The sequence below is a fragment of the Atta cephalotes genome (genome assembly GCF_000143395.1).
Source record: "Atta cephalotes unplaced genomic scaffold scaffold00009, whole genome shotgun sequence".
Classification (NCBI taxonomy): domain Eukaryota; kingdom Metazoa; phylum Arthropoda; class Insecta; order Hymenoptera; family Formicidae; genus Atta; species Atta cephalotes.
In genome coordinates, this window is record NW_012130073.1 from 5,378,097 (window position 1) to 5,401,275 (window position 23,179).

General features: G+C 34.2%; 1 protein-coding gene across 1 annotated transcript in view; it reads right to left on the minus strand.

Annotated features, from left to right (window-relative positions):
• Window positions 1-983: 983 nt before the first annotated feature.
• LOC105627578 (platelet endothelial cell adhesion molecule-like) overlaps window positions 984-23,179 on the minus strand; it is a 159,411-nt gene continuing 137,215 nt past the window's right edge. Inside the window, exons 5-6 of the mRNA XM_012208860.1 lie at window positions 12,257-12,455; window positions 984-1,069 (exon numbers count right to left, since the gene is read on the minus strand). Coding sequence (XP_012064250.1) covers window positions 984-1,069; window positions 12,257-12,455 — 285 coding nt within the window. The remainder of the gene's footprint in view (window positions 1,070-12,256; window positions 12,456-23,179) is intronic.

Sequence of the window (23,179 nt, forward strand, 5' to 3'; positions counted from 1 at the left end):
CTCTCTCTCTCTTCTTTCTTTCTCTCTACTCTCTCTCTCTCTCTCTCTCTCTCTCTCTCTCTCTCTCTCTCTCTCTCTCTCACTCATTCTTTCTTTCACAACAAGGATCGCAAATCTTCAGAAGCGGGCTGTACAAGCACTTATAGATGTATACGTACAATCGACTTCAAAGTTCTGTCTTTTCTCTTCTTTTCTCACTGTCACTCTACTCTTGGAACAAATCCCTTCTATTCATTACTCGTCAAATGTCAAATTGAGCGTCGTAGTAGTAATCGGACGCGACTAATTGGCTATGTTTCTCCGATTCTCCGTGCCGTAAAGCGCGTGGCAGTGGATCTCCTAACAGCGGATTTGGCTACGGTGATCCTTTATCCGATTACCTATCTCTCCATCGGTCACGATCCAGTCCACGGATCGTTACTGGTATCGTCGCTTCTCTCTTACTCAGTTCGTATATCACCAAAAAGACAAACAAGAAACAATCCATGTATACCGGCGCGTCTTACAAAATAACGAACTATACAAAAAGTGCGGTGATAAAATATGTAACGATAACACGATCGACGATCTCGCGGTCGGTAAATGTGTCACAATAACGCGTCGTATCCTTTTTGACTCAGGGATGTTAGGTTGTGGAGAAATGATTCTAATTATTATGGCAATGCTGCACCAGAAAATGATTCACCAGCTGAAAATTATAATAACATCGCGCTACTATTAACGATTGTACACGGGGAACATGTAGAATTTACAATCCTGACCCGTTCAGAAAAAAAAAAGAATATTTAATCCACTAGAAAAAAAAACACTTAATGATCATATATGATTTAACAATAATATTATTTGTTTCTGCGCCGTCCATACGCGGTCCTTAAATCCTGCCTCCATCGTCTTTTCATCCAGCCCTTTCTCCCGCTGACTAGTGTGCTATTTATCATGCGACGCCCGTGAGCTCCCTTTTCGTGGTCTCAGGCGTGCCGTGACTATCTCAGAAGTAGATGGAGCGTGCCCAGGCAGAGTATTGTCACAAACGTCATCGTGTGCATGCCGCTTCCGTTTTCTGAGGTTACTGTAACATATGTTAAAAAGAAAAGTTACCATTTCTCGTTATTCTTCAAATGACGAGCGTATAGTCTCTGGAATGTTAACTCCTACACTGTCCGGCATTGATTTTTTAACTTGAAAAGTATCGTTTTCAGAGGTTTTTTTGATGCTGAAAATGATTTTTTGATACTATCCAGAGTGTTACGTCACATTTTCGAGAAAATTGGAATAATATAAGCAAAAAAACGATTTTGATCATATTTAATCATCGATCATATTGATCAGTATTACAGATAAGGAAATTTTATTTTTTATTTTGTCTACGTTATTTTAAAGTGTTATTTTTTATCCTTAATTTTTTTAAGGATAAAAAGCCAAGTTAGGCCGTGGGTTTGAAGTGGTATTATATATACCTAGTAAATGTCACATTTACGGGCATTTTTATTTTTATATAATTTGTGTTTCTTGGACTTGAAAGTAATAAAAAAATTAAATAAAAAAGAATATAAAAAAAGAAATGTAACAAAGATCGCTTAAAAAACGTGGCGAATGATCTATAGAGGCTGTCACACTAATTTCGGAATATAAGAAATATAAACTAACCACAAAAATAAAAGAACGCGCGAAATTAAGAACGACACTATTATACATGATAGCCTGTATTTAGAGCGCGCGTTCATCGATACATGCTTTTATGTCTGAAATTTTATAATATACGTGAACTATATGCTAAATATGCGCGCTAACATCATAAAAATACGTTTTGAATAAAAGATATGCTTAACTTTAAACCCTTAGTAATTTAGTCTTAAAAAATTGTATAGAAAAATTGTAAAAAAAAATGATTTTAAAGATAAAACATAGCACTTAATGAAGATGGAATTGAAAAAATTAATTCTTTTATTCGCAATGCGAATATTGTTCTAAAAAAAAAAATATTGAAATTATTTTCGGCCCGTGTTACCTCATTTTCTTAAAAATGTAATGTATTGTAAGAATTTTTTAAGCGCGGATTCAAATTTAAGCGACCAAATTTTCCAATATTTTCAATAACATTCCACAAGTCAAAGATAAAAAAATCAAATTTTAACAGTGTTATACAATAATTTTTAACAGAGCAAATAAAATTATTACACAATCAAAATATTTAAAAATCAGACTCCTCGCCCTGAAGTGAACAGCAAGGTTCACGAAATATTGACATTCCAAGAATGGATATGGAGAAAATCCGCGAAACGCATAATCTTTATATAAGAAAGCACCCGTGGAAGCCTCAAGAATATAATCAAAATATTTATAATATTATATTAAAGTAAAAGAATTAATACAAACAGCGATTTTATATCAGAGAAATATTTATATAACATAAATAGATTCATAAATTTTTAAAATATCTATTGAAATTTTGTTGTAATATTGCAGCTTTTTTAAACGTTAAAATATCATAAATATTATAAATATATTAGAGAAACGATATTCTATTTATTGATACTAATATTTTAAAAAATTAAATTGTGCAATGTAGTTGCACTAAAAAAATAAAATTTTTTAACACCATCTAGAAATAAAATAATATCTTGAAATAAAAGTTAAAAAAGTTAATCCAATAAATTATTGACGTTTAAGTATAAACCGGCTTTTTAGTAGCAGTATAATATAGCCGTATTTTTTATACTTTCCCAAAGTTTGCCTATAATAATCTAAAATTAAAACTATGCATTGAAAATAGATTATGATTTTTATTATTTATCATATTGTAAAATAAAAAAAGATCCAATAAAAAAGGAAAAGCTTTTTCAAGTTGAACATTTCACCACAAACTCTATGTTGCATTCGAAATTCTAGTATCTTTGCAGTGCAAAATTTATATGCGCTACGTGTTCTCTATTTGCACGGAACGATGGCACGTGTGTCGTCCTCGTTGAAACTTAATTTTTTTTTTTGCGAAAAGCTTTTTTGTGTTAATGATTTACACGAAAATTCACACGTATATTGTAAAAATGAGATAGATGAGTCAAATGATGGTGCCTGGCATGACCGGATTATTGATTGGTAAACACGGTCTGCATTACATGTCGTATCATTAAAACGTCATCATTATGCTGCGCGACATTCAAAATCGACAAGCCTACAATCAATAACAGCGACGATAATGACACGTGTCTCCGTTCGACGAAATACGCAGGAAATCTGATGAATAGATATCAAATCATCGAGAAATGTGTCGCCGATAATCAGTTGATTTTAGTTCGGTTTATACATTATCAGTATATCATGAACATAACACGCGTGAAAACTAAGCACATGTAGACGTTCAACATTCTAATATAGACACATTGACAGATATGCCACGCGTGAATATTATTGTAATTCAAAGTGTAGCTACCGTAACATATCAATATATTTTACATAATAATATAATGACAATACCACACTTAATCTACTTGCTTTCTATATATGACGTAATTAATAATAGTTGGTTTGTTTCAAAAATTCTAGAATATAAATACCTAAATATAGATTTAGAATGTAATTACAGAAAAAATAAATTGGAAAAAGAAAAATGTAACAAAATTTTGGAAAAATTCAAATAATTATTATTGTACTTTTAATATATAAAATTTATATATTCCAAATTTTACTATAAATTTAAGATTTTTAATAATAATCAAAGTTATCGAGAATCAAATTTTATTACCTATAAATTTGCAAGAGATTCAAATAAATGTAATTTTTATTTCACATTAGTTTCTAGGAGTAATTTATAATAATAAGATTTGGAAAAGAATCGCACTTTTATTTCTTTCTTAATTCGGCATAACCAGATAATAAGTTATATTTAAAATAGATTAAAATAATATATATGTATGCAAGGATTATTGGGGAGCGATTTCGCGTAAAACGACATTTTTCTTTCTATTCGAGATTAAATCTCTCTGACGGAGCGCGGCGTGTCAACTGTTGAAATCCCTTTTGGAATGGAAACTCTGACGATGAGGAAGGAGGGTGGTGCCATTAAGTGGAACGTCAGTGGATTTTCCTCCGCGGGGCATTGTTCCTTCTGTCGGATAGAAAAGTCAATTTCCTAAAAACAATTCTGTCGACCACGGCCCAGGGAGTAATACGTACGAATCAAGCGACCAGCCGCCCGCGGAAAACCGGGTGTGAACAAAATGAAATTACTACGGGTGCAGAAGAGAACGAATTTCTGTAACGGCGGCAACGTTGGTGCGCGGCGGGCGGTAAAGTGGAATATAGTCTCGACAGGTTTGAAAATTGAGAAGAGTCAAAATCCTTTGGTCGCTTATCAATCGTCGAGGTTTACGGTATATTCCTCCAGTCTGCTCCTATTACATTTATCTCAAAATGTATGAGAGTTTTGCCAACGATGGTGAAATCGCGAACGCTCCGGATCCCAGATAGCGATCGTTGATATTACTTTTGAAATATTTCACTCGAACATAAAAAAAAAACATAATCTGATCATCTCTGACGCATGCAATGCCATACGCAATACTTTTTTATGCATATTTAAATATCCTACGAAATACTGATATACCAGAATATTCCGTGGACACGAAATGTTCCTCTCAACTGCAGGCTGTTTGACCATTTTAAAGTTGATTTTCCATTCCGTTCCAAGTTTACTAAAGAATTTATAATCGGGAAAATCTGATGTGAAGACGTAATACACACTTTCTCTTTGTATTAATTTTGCGCGAATATGATTGCATGAAATAAATGTAGAATAGAATAGAAACTTATACAGAACTGCTCCAGATACATATAATATTTATACAGAATATGCGTGCAGGATAAACTGTCTGACGGCGAGGGAAACTGAGAGGAAAACTTTCGCAAAAATCTCGGAGTCAGATTTTTCAGATGCATGCATGTATAAATGCGACGTGTGCGTAAGAACAGCTTATGAGGTATCATTCATGGATTTTCGGTAAGAGCCTTTTGAGAGGGATTGAAAGACTCGTTCACCACGATCTGAAAAGTCTAGGCCGAGATGAAATTCAAAGGATTCTTGATGTAAAAACCCTTCAGGCAACTTCATGAGTCGGTGCTCGTAAGTTCGTGACACGAGTCTTCAGAAAGTTTTGGGGAAACGATTTACTTAGAGTACAACTGAGGTGCGTTTCAGTTGTATACATACTTTATCACTCGTATACATGAAAATCTCGGCGCAATGCAGCGGCAAAATTGTCAAAAGTTATTCTTGTAAGATACATACGGTAACGAGCGAAATTTCTTCTCGTTATACTGTGAGCTCGCTCGTAATAATATATCGCTTGTCCAATTATGAGATGTATTAGTATAATAATAATAAACATACGCGTTAAAATGTATCCTTAAAATTTGTTTTTCAAGATAATGAATAATGTACTTAATTAAATTAAATTCTATTACATTATTAATTTATTCTATTAATACAAGTATAAGTAAACTTTTAATCCTACTTTAATTCATATCAAAAAATAATACAAAGAACATCGTGCAGTAGAATAAAGAATAATAGAATCATATTACATATATATAGAAAATACAAAATTATTATTATTATTTATATAGAAAACATTTTGATACTTGCGCAACGCACATATTTCAAATAAATTATTTTCGTAAAGAATAAGCTCTAATCGAAAAGTTCTCACTTTCCATGTCTTATGGCAATCCATTTATTTTCTGGCATTCGAAACTAATCGGATATTCACAAGTAATCAGAAACTCAGTAAAGTTCGACATAAACCAATAAATTTCAGACACCTGAAGATGGGTTTGCGTACAACTTGAACTTGAGAACAGAATCCCGCAGATTTAATGCAGCTAAGAAAAATTTTCTACATCTTCTATACTGTTTTGATTTGGGTGTATCTGTTTCGCAGACTTTCTTTCTGATGTAATATCGCCTATTAATTAAAGCTGAACTGTTGAGAGTGAAAATTTGTGACAATTCAAATAAACCATTTGTCTTGAACGATCTCGGATCTCTTTAGAAAATATTTTTGAGTATTATATTTTTTCCTGTGAACTTTTTCCAGAATATTGCCACTTAGATGACATTATTTGAATTAAAATATCGCAAAAAGGTTGCTTAAGGTGAAAAAATTTATCCTCGGTCTTGAAACGATCACATACGATGACATTTTCAATAATAATAATAATAATATAGAGTATCAGTGATCAATCAATCACCTGGACTTTCGCGCAGGTGCTGTCTGCGCACAGCGATATTTTCCTATCTATTTGACGAGAGGTAGCTGCGACTACTCTGCACGAGAAGCCGAGAAGCTGATAAGCGTCATCTTCCAGGATGTTAGTCGATCGGAGAACGGCGCGTGTTCTTTTTCCTCCCGGTAGTTTACATGGGAACAAGAAGGGCCGGATAATCGGGTATGCAAAGCCTTGATAACACCTACCCTTAAAGCTCAGGATACCTGCGTTACCACGATCCACGCTTCCGGGCTCGGCTGCCGCGAAATTATACATGTGACGTGTATAGAGGGTGTCTCAGAAGCACTTGACCTAAATACCAAGCTAGAAGCTAAAATAGCAAGAATAGCTTTATGACAATGTCAAGAAATATGATCGAAGCTTAAAAAATCTTAATTGTATTCGTAGATAAGAAATTTTTATAAACTGCAAAAAATATTCATCAAAATACAATTGTTAAAAAGATTTTGTAGGACATCAGCGTTGAATTATGAAACGGATTATTCAAATGAAAATTTAATAAGAATTTAATTACACGCGAATTAAATATTCAATAGCAATTTGTGAAAAGTAATTTATGAAAAAATGTTGAGGAATTATTTTTAATTTCAGTCTGCTTCAAATCATTCTATATATTTCTGTGTGTGTGTGTGTGTGTGTGTGTGTGTGTATGTGTGTGTGTGTGTGTGTGTGTGTGTACTCAAAATATAATACATATGGATTTACTGTGTACTGTACTTAAAATACATATGAATATTTACTGTGGCGCAATCTTTGACTGTAGACGAGATTACATTTTTGAGAAGATTTTCAAAATCCTTTTCTTCTTGCTTCGTTCATATACGTGAGATTAGCGTCTTGGATAATTCGCGAAGATTCGGTAGATGGAGAATAGAGAAGGGTACAGGGAAGAAAGGTGTCGAGAAGAGGATACAGAGCGAGAGGGCAACGAGACAGAAGAGCTGAAGTTTCGCTGCGAGGCGCGACGTCTTGTCCTGAGTAAGTTTCTCCAACGAGGTACCGAATCTTTCGTACCTCATACCATTGGCGCATATGGGAAGCGAAAAAGGGGAAGTCGGACCAACATATATATCGAAATACACGGTACTTTCGCAACAGTTCGCCGTTGAACTTCCGCATGCACGATGTGAGTTTTTTTACACGAGAACGAATTCTCCAGGGAAGAGACAATCTCGCACAATGCATGCGGGGATATTATGACATCATGTCGTGGGATGAGTGCATTTCCTGTTTAAAAGATTTAACTTTATATGCAGATTTTGTACTCAACTCAAAAGCGAAATAACTAGCAACAAATATTAATCGTAGAATGTAAGTGAATCGATTCTTATTGTATTATTATACATTGATTATTTCAAGTGCATTTGCGGATTTTTAACATATGTTTCTTCAATTAAAAAATATACTAAGCAAGTATAAAATCAGTATTATTAGGTTTGATAAATTAAATTTTCAGCGTATATAGATATGATAAAACAAACTTTACATTAAACATTGATTATATTTAATTACAATATATTTAATTCTAAATATTATTAAGAGGATCCTAAAGTGATGGAATTACAGCTCAGAATATTCTCCGAATTAGCTGTACAGATTATAAAATCCTTTTATACAATTGAAATACGTATAAAAAAGATAAGAGACGATTGATTTAACGAGAAAATGGAATAAAAGTTAAAAAATTACATTTAGTGTAACTAATTTTTTAACTTTTCTCTCATTAAATCAATCGTCTCGCATCTTTTATATTTTAGTATTTTGTCGCATTAATATAATTGTTACTGTTACAAAATGTATTTGGACACGGAAAAAAATTTTACTAAAGAATCTAAAAATTTGGTTTAGATACAGATCTGAAAATAATTGTTGGGCTATCAAAATAATTATGTAGGATTCTCAAACTAGTTGTTAGAATATCAAAACTTTTTGCAGTATTGTTCATCATAAGATTTCTACGTAATTATTTTGATGATCCAACAAAATTGTTTTCAAGTTTGTCTACCCAATTAAATTCTTAAATATTTCAGCAAAATTATTTTTTCTGTATAAAGAATTAAGGAAAAATACGAAAAACATGTAATTTTACATTATTAATGTAACTAGCTAATTTTCTATTATAAAATAACTGAAACAAAATATATACTGAAATGACGTGACATTGTGCAGGCTATAATGCTATTCTACCATTGTATTGTGTTATATCGATGCTACATACATATATAAATCGGATATTCTATACAAATGCGAGCTATTCAGATGAAAAAAAACGAACGTAGCGGAAAATACCATTTTTGTGGTCGCTTTTATTTTCTGTAAATGTCACAGTCTTTTATAGAATGCTGCATGCGACCGGCGCTTATTAAATGTTATCGGGCAAACGTCATTGAAAATAAAATGAACGTACCGCTTCCGCGCCGGAATATATACCACCGGCCTTTTCAAAATAAACGAATATGAGGTGAACCGAGCTCCGGTAGCTTAACAATACAGAGGGTCGACAGATGCGAATAACATTTAACGAAAAATGTCAAGGGGCTAATACACAGCCTAACAAAAGTGATTACGATATCGTCATATCTAACACGCGCGTACAAGCTTTGATAAATGCCGCTGTGCTAAAATCGAAATTTTTATATGTTCCGCAATCCACATTTCCCCGCGCGCGCGTTCCTCTGCGATTTATTAAATTCACGCTGCTGGCAACCGGTCAAATCGTATACGGAATTGAATGCGCGCGCGTTAATTTTGTTTCGCGTACAAATGGCTTTCCTTTATTTTCACAAATTGCGAATGTACGTATGTACGTACGTATACTTCGACAGATGGAAAAGGGATTACCTCACATTGTGTGTCAAAATGTTTTATCGATGTCGACAACGGAATTTTTATCAGCATGACTAATGGATTTCGTCTGAAATTTAAGTTTAGTTACGAGCAACATTTTCGGGAGAAGGATTGCGGAGAAGGATTCCGATAGATATTATGTCGTTAACAATGGATGCTGTAATATTGTGTGTACTTCAGCTTCGTATTACGTGTGATATTTCGGTTTACCGCAGCATAGTTGATTACCTATCTCGGAATAACTCTGGTTTACCACTGCATAGTTGATTGGCTATATCGAAATAACGCGAGTTTATCAATTCAATGCATTAAAGCAGCACACGCGTTACATGTCACGTTCGCTATCATTGTCTAATGTTATGATAAGAAGTTTTCCGAGGCCATCACTATGTCGGCGAATTCATGAACATTCTTCGCACCGTTCCACGACAACATCTGCCAACCATTTCTTCAAGTCATCTATCTACTTTGCACCGCGTTTCACATATTAAACTTCAGTTCACTTCAGCAGAAGAAAATCACTAAAAAATCTATGGGCAGCATTCCTCTTTCATATTACACCGAGCGCAAATATTTTATATCTCTTCGCGTACGAAAGCGTACATCCGCAACGTGGAAACAAGATCTCTGAAATTTCTATCGAATGCTCCAAATTTCCCGCGCTACATTTCATATACGAATTCTTTGATCACTTAGTGTGTTCAATTGATTTTAATACTTTGAATGCTAGTGTTTTTTTTCTATCGACAGTTTCGATAATTTAATAAATTTTTCAAATCTTTTTTCTTAAGAAATTGGTAATTTAATTTCTATCTTTCAACATGAAGTGCAGAAATACATAAAAGCCATATTACATTTTAAAATAATATAAAATGTTCAACAAAAAGATCCGAACGTTTTAGATGTATATAATTAAAAACGTAACATTTAGAAAGAAAAAAGATGCTCGCAATATAAAATAAAAGCCTAGACTTTGGTAGATCGTATCAATTTATTGTAAATACTATCTGATCGTGCAATAGTGAAAAATGAAATATGCCATTTATTAGCCAATAAACTACATACAATATGGTACATAATAGCAAACAATAGGATTCACATACAGCGCCGTTTGTTTTTTCTAAAAGCAGGGAATATCGTATCATAAGCAAGATATACAATGGACAAAAAATGGCGTACAATGGGGCTTACGTACTCGTCCTGTTTTCCCAGGACGAATTGCACAATACGCAAAAATCCACTAGGTATTTTCCCGACCGTCGGGCGAACGAAAGTATCCAATCACCCGTATTTTGAGCAGAATCCATTGAAGAGTTCAGATTCAAAACACCAGGATATAGATTATCGGTGGACGATACTTTTCGATTCCGCGAGGTACGAATGTGATCATAAAATTGGGGTTGCCAATGGGGACACTGGTAACGTGCATTGCATCAATGCAATCTATTGGTATATACTGCTGCAGATTCAAAGCTAGGCTTTAACTAGTTCTTGGCGCATAATACAGGATTGTAAAATATGATAGTAATTAACAAAATTTATTAAAATTACATTATACTTATAAAATAACTATGTGCATTTTTAAAAGATACGTTATATACGCGCGCCATTACAATTCCATAATTTATTGAGTTTTTTATAGAGATTATTTGTTATGAAGATATTATTTTAATGACCGAACAAAACTTGCAACTGGATTATATATAATAGAGCCCATCTTCTATAATTCTTTTATTCTATGAAAAAGAATATTTAAATCAAAAATTTTACTTAGTTATATCCCTGAAAAATAAATGCTCTTTATAAAGAATCAATAAATAATTGAAATTAAAGAATAAAAGAGTTATTATAGAAGATGGGCTCTATATACGTAGTATACATAATCCAGTTGGAAGTTTTATTCGGTCATTAAAATAATATCTTCATAAGAAATAATCTCTAAAAAAAACTCAATAAATTGTATGGAATTGTATGGCACGCATATAAATCGTTAATTAAATAAATAAAATTAAAAAATTTAAACTTTTTAAGTATTATTGACATTTTCAGAAATATGCGGTAAGCGCGATTTTTTCTTTTTTTAATTCGAAGCACTATTTTGTAAATCTGTATGTCCGATTTATTCAGACTATTGTGAATTATTTTGCATCCATGTAAGATCCACAGGGAAAACGGTGAAATCGTCGGAATTGCACTAGCGACTCGACACGTATACTTGGCGACGAAAGTTAGAGCGCCGGCGGGTAGACCGGGCAAAGGGTGAAAGGACGGGTCAGCCGGCCGGAAGGTAATGGGAGCGTAGGTTATACCCGTGGCCGCTCAATTAAATCTCGTCGACGTCGCGTGCAGGAAAGCGAGCGCAGCATGCACCGGAGGCTTCCTTACCGATTTCGAGTGGGTGGACCCTGCTCTCAGAATTTATTAGTTCGTGCGACCGACCGACTAATTTCGACTCGGTTAGCTCGAGCGTGTGTTGGTTGATCATAGAATCATTAAGATCAAGTCATGAATTACGAAAAGCATGAAAAAGCAATCATTCTGTCATTATCATCTTCCCGTCCAATAATTTTTTTTATTAAATCGCACCAACCAAGTTTGGTATATATAATTATCAACACGTTACAAAGGATATTCTAGACACTTGCTAACGAGGTTGTCTATAGAGATATTGTATATCGAGAAACCTGATCTAATCAAATATAATCTAACTTGAACTAAACGGATTTGATCCAATGTGCGCTAATCTTGAATATTCGCTACGTTCGAAGTTTAATTCGAATTATCATTCAAGTTAGTTAGATAAATTGAATACAGTGTATATATAAGTGTTGAGTATTAAACTCAAAAAAGTTCAGAGAAATATTAAAGTTATATGCAAAATTTTCAAAACTTTTCTCATTTTAACATAATGACATTTATGGTCATTCATGTCACACATTTATGACATTTATGTCACTCGACTTGATTGGACTAAATATAATGATATGTATTCGTTATCGAGAAATTCTCTCGAGTCATAAAACCGAATCCAAGAAAACGGAAAAAGAAATTTATAAAACTTATAAGAACAAAAGTTTTTAGGTTAATATATGAAAACAAATAGAAATAAAATTTTTATAGTTACCTCTTTCAGGCACGGGTTCGCGCATACCCGAAAGAAGCTGGAGTTCGCTTTGTTTTGAGTAGACGCCAGGTATCTCCGCGGTGCAACGTAGATTCAAACGACCGTTCGTGTAATGGAATGGCTGAAGGGTGAGACTGATCTCGCTCCACTGTATTCCCTCACCTTCCTTCGTCCGCTGTTGCCTCGTGGTCGCCTTCAACTGCAACAAATCAAGCGTGAGTTGGAGAACGTGTGAACGTCACGAGAAAAGGAATTCGCGAACGTTAAAGGATAGGCAAGATGGTTACGGTAAGGGTCCCGTAGAAGGAGAGAGCGAGAGCGAGAGAGAGAGAGAGAGAGAGAGAGAGAGAGAAGAGGAAATGTAAATCTGCTTTCAACGAAATGCGTTCATCCGGAATCGGAAGGAAGTGAATTCTGCCCTATCCCTTCCACCCCGCCTTTTCGTCATCCCGCACGTTCAACGGCGTACCACGCTAAAGACGAGGGTTTCCACTTCGATGGAAAGTTGGAGAACCCGCTAACGTTCCTGCCATCGTGTTCTCCCGATTAATGTCCCTTCATTCCCCCCTTTTTTTTCTTGCATGAAATCGCTTCTCAAGCCGCGGCGGCAAAGAGCGAGCCCGTCGAAAGTATTGGCCGGAATGGCCGAGTTCCGGCTTTCTTAATGGATCATTATCGCGGAAGTCGTGATAGCGTCGAAAGTAAGTTATTCGAGTGAATCGTACGGTAGAGTGATTTGTAAGCGAATTGTAAGAAGTTTGTCTAAACTTTCATCAATGTAGACGACGACAGACTGATGTAGATTGAAGTGTAGATGTATAGATCGTCTCTGATATTACATATGATGTTTTACAAAATATAATCTTTATAAAGCATTTCATATTAATAAATCGTAATTGATATATTGAAATAGAAAAAATAAATATCCTTCAAAGACACATTAGTCACAACTTATAAAATAATTCAGCAATAAAAGCTGAAATAACAATTCTGATAAAATTATTTACTCTCTTATTTAATTATTTTTTAAATTTACTTATTTATTTTCTATTCAAATGTCAGTTGAATTATAATAATCTTGTGCTTAATAGTTTCTTAAGTGATAATAATCTCAGTAATAACATAATTCTCGATTCAAAGCGTTATATGCGCACCTGATGCCAACATGCTTCTAGAAGATAGTTGTTGCGAAGTTTAACAGCATTCGCGTCGAACCAACGGTAAATTACACAGAACATCTCGTATTATATAGATTATTAAGCCAACAGACTGTAGAATACGTATTAACATTTCAATCTCGAACATTATGTATGTTCGGAATTGCTTGGACAGTCGAAATAAAACAATAAATATTTCTGTACGCTTATTCATTTCTGACAACAAATAGAAAAAAGAATACTTAGAAATGCAAAGATATTTGATTTGACGTAATTACGAGAGTAGTACAGCAGAGAGTTTCCAATTTATCTTCTCAAATAACGATCAGTACTAGGCAGTAATGAATTGGATAGAAGATGACTTCTAATCGCGGCCAATCAAGCGAAACCTAACAAAATTAATTGAGTGAACTTCGTAATAGAGCAACTACAATGTATGAATGATATTATAAAAATATAATAATCCACGATAAAAATATAATAATCCTCCTTAAACTTTAAATTAATTTAACTTTGTTAAAAAGTTTTTCAAAGGCGAACTAAGTATAAAAGAAGAGACTTCCCACTGTTTCATCATCATGTCATAAAGTTCACTTTTCAATTAAATATGCATGGCATGTATAATTTTTTATTACAGTCTGTGTATTATTACAGTCATAAGTAAAAAGTGAAAATCGACGCAAATATTTATGTGTATATTATTTATACGTTTGACATGTCAAGTTTAATGCTAGTTGCAACAAAGAATATCGGTGAAAACATGCGAATATTATAGGAGCGCTTGCTGACTTCACATTTTCTCAACTGAGGAATTATGCAATTCGCGCGATCCAGTGTGATATATGGCGGAATGCACAAAAAAGAATCTCGACCAATGATTAATGGCCAAGTAGCATTGATACTTATCCTCCGATGCGCTAAGAGTGCGTCCAGCCGAATATAAATTCCGCTTTTTAAACAGCTACCCGTGAAATTCAATCTCAGTGGGGAGCGAAAGTGATTACAGCGGTTGAATACAGATTATGAGAAGGCGGTCGCTACGTCATATTTAAGCGCTCCGGATTTTCTTTGTAAGCATCCAAAGGAAGGCTATATTCTCTTTTTCCATCGGCACATTTTCGTGTCCTATGCGATGAAAAAATTAAAAATAAAAAAGAAGACGTTTGAGTATACCTAACGGATCGTGAAATTTTCTATTATGAGATTAAATGTGCTAGTCTTATCGAAGAAAAGATCCACTCTAATATTATCGTCGCTGTAATCAAAGCTTTGATACGACGCCATCTTTTCAATATAAGATCTAATAATATTCTGACGCGAGTTTGAAAGAAAATTTGACTGATCTTGCACAAGGTTGCAAAAAGTTGACGATGTTCCAATTTGTTCTTAAATCAAACTGCATGATTCGACGAATCAATGATTTGTAAGTTCGTAAAATCTCGCTAAAAACTTTCCTCTCGATCTTTTAATTGCTTACTTTCGTCAAAAGTTTCATGGATGCACTTTTTTTAAGCCGCGTACTTTTTTATTTCAAGATTCTTTAGCAAATTTGAAGTTAATTCTTTAACGATCAAGATTTTTCAGAAGAAAGAAGAATTTTTCTTTTAATTTTCGATACTAAATCTTTTTGATATAATTAAGTCTCAAATTAATATAAATTAACAAAAATATATTAATAAAATTATATAATTACAAGTTTAAAATTACATTAGAGTTAAGTTTACTTAAAAAATTAAACAGACGTTGTTAGTACATTTGCTTTTTTTCGAAGTTTAATTAAAAGAAAAATTCTTCAAGTTCATTAAAACCATCTAAGCTAAAATAGATTTTATATATTTATATTTTTTATAAAATTATAGTTTAATAAACACATTCATCATAATTAGATAATTATAATAATCTTCAAAGATACATTTTATGAAAATAATTTGCTTAAGTATTTAATAAACAAAAATATTTGTAGTAAATAAATGTTGCAAATATTATCTAGAGGAATTTAGAAAATAGATATATAAAATTTATCTTATATCAAGAATGCGGAGATAGAAACGCTAACGATGTTTATTTCGCATGCTCAATTGCATTCTTTAGAATTTCCGCAGTCCCGCAAAGCCTACATAGGTTAAGATACATGTAACTAATACATGTAACATCACGTGTAATCTAAGTTAAGTAATCTAAGTTAAGTAAATTAAGCAAGTGAGAAATTTGAAATTAAAGTGAACGTATATAGAATACTTTTGATAAGATCACGGGAAAGTTTACAGTTTACAGTTTACAGCAAACAATTAAGTGAAAATATATCATCGTGACATAAATCATATTTATTTCAATTCTCTTAAAATAGAATATTTGAAGACACAATAATAAATTTTAAATATATTTTGTCACAATGATATCTCTTTCGGAAATCTTACAACATATAAAATGTTATATCTTAGTTATTTTTTAGATTATAAATGAATCATGACGAAAGCAAAATTCTCAGCAAGATTACAGTTTTATTTAAGAGAGATTTACTTAAAATTGACTAAGAAATATGTTTATTTATTTTTATTCTTGCAGAAGCTTAATTTTATCCCGATCTTTTAATCTTTAATATTAATCTCTAAATTAGATCGCACTTTTTAATCTCAAAAGAAAAATTATTTTCACATTCATCAGAGAGAGAGAGAGAGAGAGAGAGAGAGAGAGAGAAATACTATTAGACCGTTGATTCAAAGAAAGCTTTTTCTGCAGAACAGCTTGCATTTTCTAATTTCATTATTCGTCATCTGAAAATGGAATTCTTTCTTTTCTTGCTATTCAAGGCGCAGATTACCAGAAATATAGCAGGAAACCCGCTGTGCAGCAGGCCATTACAGAGCTCTGCACGGTGCGAACACGACCGAGATATGAAATCTCAGTAATGCACATTTAATTGCATGTGTAGTACTTGTTGAATCGATGCGCGCATGTATCTGAAAACCAATATATTCGATTGATATCACGAACATGAAATCCGATTGATATCGAGAAAATACGACTATCTCCGTGGGGACTGAAGTAATGTGAAAATAGATAAAAAACATCTTCGATGTACAGGATAAATGAAATTTTTATAAAAAATTATCTGAAATAGATATATTTTATTTACAAAAAAAAACCTGTTTTTATAATACTCTTCATATTTTAATCACAAATAAATGTGCGAGAGACTTCATAAGAATATAAATGGCAAAAAAAAATTACTTTTTGCATAACACTCTATTGGACGAGATCATGAACAAGATAAAAAGCATACGGATTAAATTCTCATACAGTTTAATTAATTAAAAAAATTGTGGAAACATTTGGAATTTTACGCGGCGATCGAAGAGAATTGATGAAAAGTTAGAGAATGGATGGCTCACAGAACGACAGACGCGACGTTGATAACGACGACGACTGCAATGTAATTACATGAATGACTGTTGACGAATGACATGGTTTTACGATGCACCGTGATAAGACAGTAAGTGTGTGTGTGTACTTATCATAATCATAGGGTGTTATACACCCTATGGCGCACTGCGCCGCGTGTGCGTCGCGTGCGGGCGGCTTACCCTAAACACCCTGCGCAATGCCCAACAATACACAATACCGCGTCGCGCGTGCTTAAATGTGCCTCGAAATCCACTGCAGTTCTAGGCGCATGCATCGTATTTAAGGGCGTAGCCATGCTAAACCTCTGCGACGAGACGCGGGTTTATGCGCGCGAATATGTCGGCGCGATGTGACACGAGAACGGGATACTTTTGACCTCGGTTATTCTGTGTGAACCTCACAAGTCTCTCCCAGGCACCTTTGAAGTGTCGCGCGGTTTTTGGTGTAACCGCCCGCTTATGAAATATAACCCTCAACCGCGCTCGCGTAGGTTGACTCATTTACCCGGGGACTCGAAATGGGGTATTACGAGAAGTCTCTTGTCCGTTACGCCAGCTGCGTACTACTTCCCCTTTCTTTTCCGGAACAATAGTTCCATGATCTTTTGTATGTTCTCGTATATATTCGTTTTAATTAGCGGCAATTCCCTGAATGGCATACCTTCGAAATAATTCCGCATCCTATCGAGATAACAACGTATGCTCTTATTATTAAATCTGAATTCCGAATGCATAAAACTTCGTAATATTTTCGCGTGGATAAGAATACGTTACACGATATATTAATAATAATATTATTGTACCAAGCATTGCCTCTCTCCAATAACTAAAAAATAATGTGAGAGCCTAATAGAATCAGAATATAAAAAAATTTTTAAAATATTATATTACATTTTTTCACTTGTATTACATTCGATATTTTATGAGAACATTACTTGTTATTTTAATCGTGTATTATGTTATTTATTAATTTGTTATTTGTTAATTTGTACGCTACATAATAATCGTTTTAAATTATAATAAAGGCTGACATAATAAAAATTAATTGCGAGATTTCTGTCTAAAAAAAGTAAATGACGAGCATCCGTTCGATGAATATGTTGAAGCGTGACAATGCGAAACTTTTGCAGAATTTCAAAGTGATCTCCAGTTTTGCCGCTAAGCAACAAATTTTCATATACGCGGCTATCTCCTTCCTTCCGTAAGAGACGGTATTAGATACGCGATGGGCCGAGTTTCCCTGGAAAGATCTTGGCGCAGCATGCATGCAAATCCTGACCGCGATAGTAGTGCAGATAGCACACGAATCTAGATGCGGAAATATACGTGTATGTGTGTATATTCGTGTATATATATATATACGTAGCCATGGATACCATGAGCAGTCCAATTTCTCCCTAGTTGCATTCGACCGCTTTCTTGTATTCCTCGAGCGATTTCTACGTTGCACTGAGATTCGACTAGTATTTAAACGGCGTTTATCACCAGCGAGGGAACTCTCGAGGGCTACAGGAGGATGGCAATGGTATCGAATGAACCAAACAGAGGAGAGAAGGAAGAGCTAGTTCGGCTAGTTGGATCGAATGGGACCGGTGCTCGTGGCGAAATGTGCGACGGGAGAAAGAAGCTAAAAGGCAATGCCTCGAAAGTCGAACCGATCTTATAGAGGATTCCACTGGTATCCTTTTACAAGCTTCTCTGTCTACAGGATAGTCCGGACGTGTCTGAACTGTGGCCTGTCTGTAACGAGCGGGCTGCACAAATACGTTTGTTCCATGATCTCCAACGAGCATTTATCCTTCTTGAACATGGATACGCAATTGAATTAGTTGTATGTAGATATCGCAGAGGACATCGCGTATACATGACACGAAAAGAAACCGGGAAAGAGATACTGCTATCGACCTTGTTCCCATCCGCGTTCGTTATTGCTATCGAAAGCGACGCGAACTCGAGGAGGATGTTGGGCGATATCGAGAAAGGAAAGGAACCGTTTTCACAAGCAGACAAAAAAACGACATCATAGTTTTCCGGTAGAGAGGAGAAATCAAAAGGCACAACTCGAACATCAATGATCGTTTCGAGAGAGAAATCTTCTTTTCATGCGGAATTTATTCAAGCATACTTTGCGAATCAATCGACTGTCCACGAATGCTGCGACATAGATTTTCTTGTGATTCAACAATTTCGTGAATGGTACACGTTTTTATGTTCTCTGATGCATCTTTAATCTACTGTGAAAGATAGAGTGAACGTTACATTCATATTATCGTTTGTGTTTATTATTTCATTGTAACTAGTCTCGGTAATTGATAATTTAATTCGATCGATATCAAAGAGGTGTGATTAAAACAGCACATAAATGGGAGTTTGCAATAATGATTAATAATAGAGCGTAATTGACACTGTCGCTCACGCATATCTAGTGACGCATAATGAGGGTGAAATTCTACCTGTATTCAGTTGATATCGATGTTTGTCACCTAACACGTAAAGCAAATTCGCATGTTTATATGTAATATATGTTTACATATATACGTATTGTATATCTTTTTGCTGCATATTATATTTTTCGTTCCATGTTTTGCATTCAATTTTGCTTTTCATCCAATTCTGAAAGTTTACGTAACATTTTTGCACTCCACGGAGTTCACATTGCACACAGATATGTCGAAAGTTTTCGAAAACGCGTCCTTTTTGTTGACTATGTAAATATTTTGCCTTCCGTAAAGTTTTAAAATACTTAATTAAACGTCATCCTTTCGATAATATCAGCAATTTTTTTTGCCCCGAATATTTTTTTGCTCAAGCTGAAAATTAAAATTTTGTTGAGATAAAATTCATTTCAAAGATCACAAATTACATTGTATGATTGTGTTGTTTATTATTTACAGTATCGAGACTTAATTAAAGTTTTTAATATATTTGTTATATACTATACTTCGTTGTAGCAAACAAAAACGTTACTATTTCAATATTGAAAAAAGCCGCCGTTTCGTTTTGGCTGTACCTGCGAAGAAAAATTTCCGCCTTCTGTAACAATTTTGTACTACCTTTTACAAACTTAATGTGTTCTCGGTTCAGCTGAGTGTTATAAAACTTGTCATTACGTCACGCTCAATTAGGAGAAACAGTTTCTTAAAATCGAAATACACGAAAGGAAACTGCAACTGGAAGATAAAAGAATCGAGAGTATCATGGCGCATTAACTTCAACAACGTTCGGCGCGTTTTTAGCCATACACGTCAACTGATCAGAATGAATCTTCGTTTTCCTCCGATCACTCTTCTTTTTTTTTAGTCATTCAGCGAGCTAGTGAGCCTCTCTGTTTTATTTCACTTCCGTGTTATTCGGCGCGCATACGTTCGGTCGATGATCTATGGGACAGGTCTGATCCACCGACTGTGCGGAGTGACGCGCCTACATGCGGTTGCACACGCGAATACGATAAATCACGGCGAATATGAGCTCGGAACGCGTACAGGGTGCCATTCGAAACAGGCCGAACGTCCAGGGCAAACGTTTGCAGTTTCTCTTGGACATCGCGTCTCTCTTGTATACGCTGATCGATGATTCTGCAATGACAGTCGCTGCTTGCTGTTAACAGATGCAACGTCGTGCTTCAATTGGAGAGTGAAGAATCGATCTGATGAGCACGATCGACATCTTACGTTAGTTCCATCTCGAAAGCACAACACCCAGCTAAACGCGATTACATTTCCGTGATGCATTGATAGTAACAAATTTTTGTGCAATAACGACTAGCGTGTTTATTTCACATTGTAGAATAAACTGGATTTTAATTACGAAATTCTCATGCATATATTTTCTTACTTTTACACAAATTTATTTTACTAATTAATTAACTGAGTTTCCAAGGAAAACTGTCATGGTTAAGCATAATATTTTAGAATCATGAGTTCTTAACTTTAATCCGAATTATTTTTTAAGAGAAGTAATAAATGTAGTATATAATGACATAATAGGAGATATTTCACTTGGCATTTCTAAACACAATGGAAAATGCGCAGAATAAAAAGATAGCAATAGTAGCTGCGACACGTCGCTGAGAATCTACGATCTTAAGTGTGATACTGTGTGGTATATTCGTAGTAATATCCGTCCTTCGGACTTCTCTTGTTCATGCAATTTAGTAGAGTATACAGAGTGTCCCAGACTCGCCGGATGTCCTTTCAACAACAGATACCACAGATCAAACAAGAAAATAGCGGTTCCGGCAATTTCGAGAAATCAGTATCGAGTGATGAAATTACGTGAAATTGGAAATTGGAAAGATTGGAAAGATTTACGATAAAATTTTTTTAAGAGTCGCTAAAATAAAAATAAATAGGCAAATAAAATATGGATATTTATTATTTATTAATTATTAATTATTAAGATAAAAATTAACTCTTCCAAAAATATATTTACTTAAAAATTTGACGTTTAAATTTATAAAAATATGTAATAAATGCTTCATTATTGAAATTTGATATTGGAATTTAATATATTGGAAATAAAAGTACGATAAATAATCGTCTGCCAATAATTTCACAAAGAATGAAAAAGATAGTGTTCCACGTCAATCTATAATTTATTTAGTGTCCCACATCAGTTTAAAATTTATTTCGTTTTCGTGAGAAATTTAAGTAACTACATTTAAATGCGAAGAAAAGATCATGTCTGGAATATTTTACGCATCAGTTGTAAGACTACTTAACAGAGAGAAGACTTAACAGAGACTCGTTAACAGAATGGGCACAATATGCACTATATAAGTGCTTATCAGATATGTAAAGAGATGTGATATGCCGTCGGATTGTGAGGTCACTCGATCTTATACAAGAATACTAACGGTGAATTGTGTTAACAACGAAAGCTACGGGAATTACATACGCGAGCGCGTAGAAAGCAATCGTAAAGAACTGGGTATGTAGCGGACGAAAGGATAGAAGGAAGGGAAAGTATGTGCTTTCAGGCGGCTGTCGGAGTGCTAGTACTCTACGTTTCCGAGTTGTGAGCCATTCGAGAGCTCTCCTCCTTGCATCCTCTTCTCACGAAAATTGCGCTGCGTGAGAGTACCATACAAGTGCGGAAGACTAACGGAATTTAAGCAGGTATATTGCATCCTGGCGTCTTGTTCGAAGAACATTTACAGCACTTCCTAATTATTCTTTCGCTGATGCGCGCTGTCTGTCGTTCACGCCGGGAAAATTTATTGAAACCACGACTCAGCTGAATTACAGAATCACGAATCTGTCATATTCTTTCCTTCCATCAGATCGATCGTCAAACTAAAAATTATCGTTTGACGATTGATCTGATGGTGATCGAGAGAAAGAATGTGCTGTATAATGAAAATGAAAGATTCTGTAATTCAGCTGAGTCGTGATTTCAATAAATTTTGTCAATAAATTTTAATGAATTCTTATAAATTTTATTGTAACACTTCGGAATAGTATTATTGTTTTCACAACACAGCGAGAAATGTTTAATTAATTAACTCTTCATCTCTGCAATCTGGATCTTTTTTGACACAAGCAAAATTTTATCAAATTTCTCTGAAATAAAGGAGTCCAATTCTCCTTCTTAAAATATCTTATAAATATCTTGTATTTATTTATTATAATAATGTAATAGAAATATTGATAAGTAATTCTAAATTTTTTTTTCATATTTTTTGAAGCCTAAATCAATAAAAAAATTCGAGCTCGACAGAAAAGACTCAGATTGCAAAAGGAAAGAATAAAAATATGATTGACGAATCAACATAAATTGATTTCCAAATACGCATAGAACAACGGCGCACAAGTTTCAATGAAAAAATTGAAATGCTTTTTTTATTAATTAATGATATTGTATTTAGGTAACAAGCGCAATTTTCATCAATGCAAATCCTATTTACCGAAGCGAATACTATGTTCAAATGGTCACTTGCGTTCGTGAAAGCCATATACGCAGTGCTATCGGGCATACTAATCCATAACAAGAGAGCATTATATGCGTCGCTGTTGATTACTTACGCGAAGTTACTGACACCATATCCAATAGGAGGGGCATATTGTGTCACAAAGGTCAACAACTTCGATAGAAGGTCCTTCTAATCCTTCAAAGGATTTAGCTTGCGGTTAGCGGTGATCCCAGTATACGATTTCGAGACTTAGTAATAGCTGCTTCTATACCAATTTAACCAATAAAAGACAGAGAGAGAGAGAGAGAGAGAGAGAGAGAGAGAGAGAGAGAGAGAGAAGAAGAATACACAACAACAAGTAATTAGTAATAAAATAAAACTAATAATACTATTACTTACTTTTACTTACTTACTTCTTACTACTTTACTTTTACTTTTACTTAACTTACTA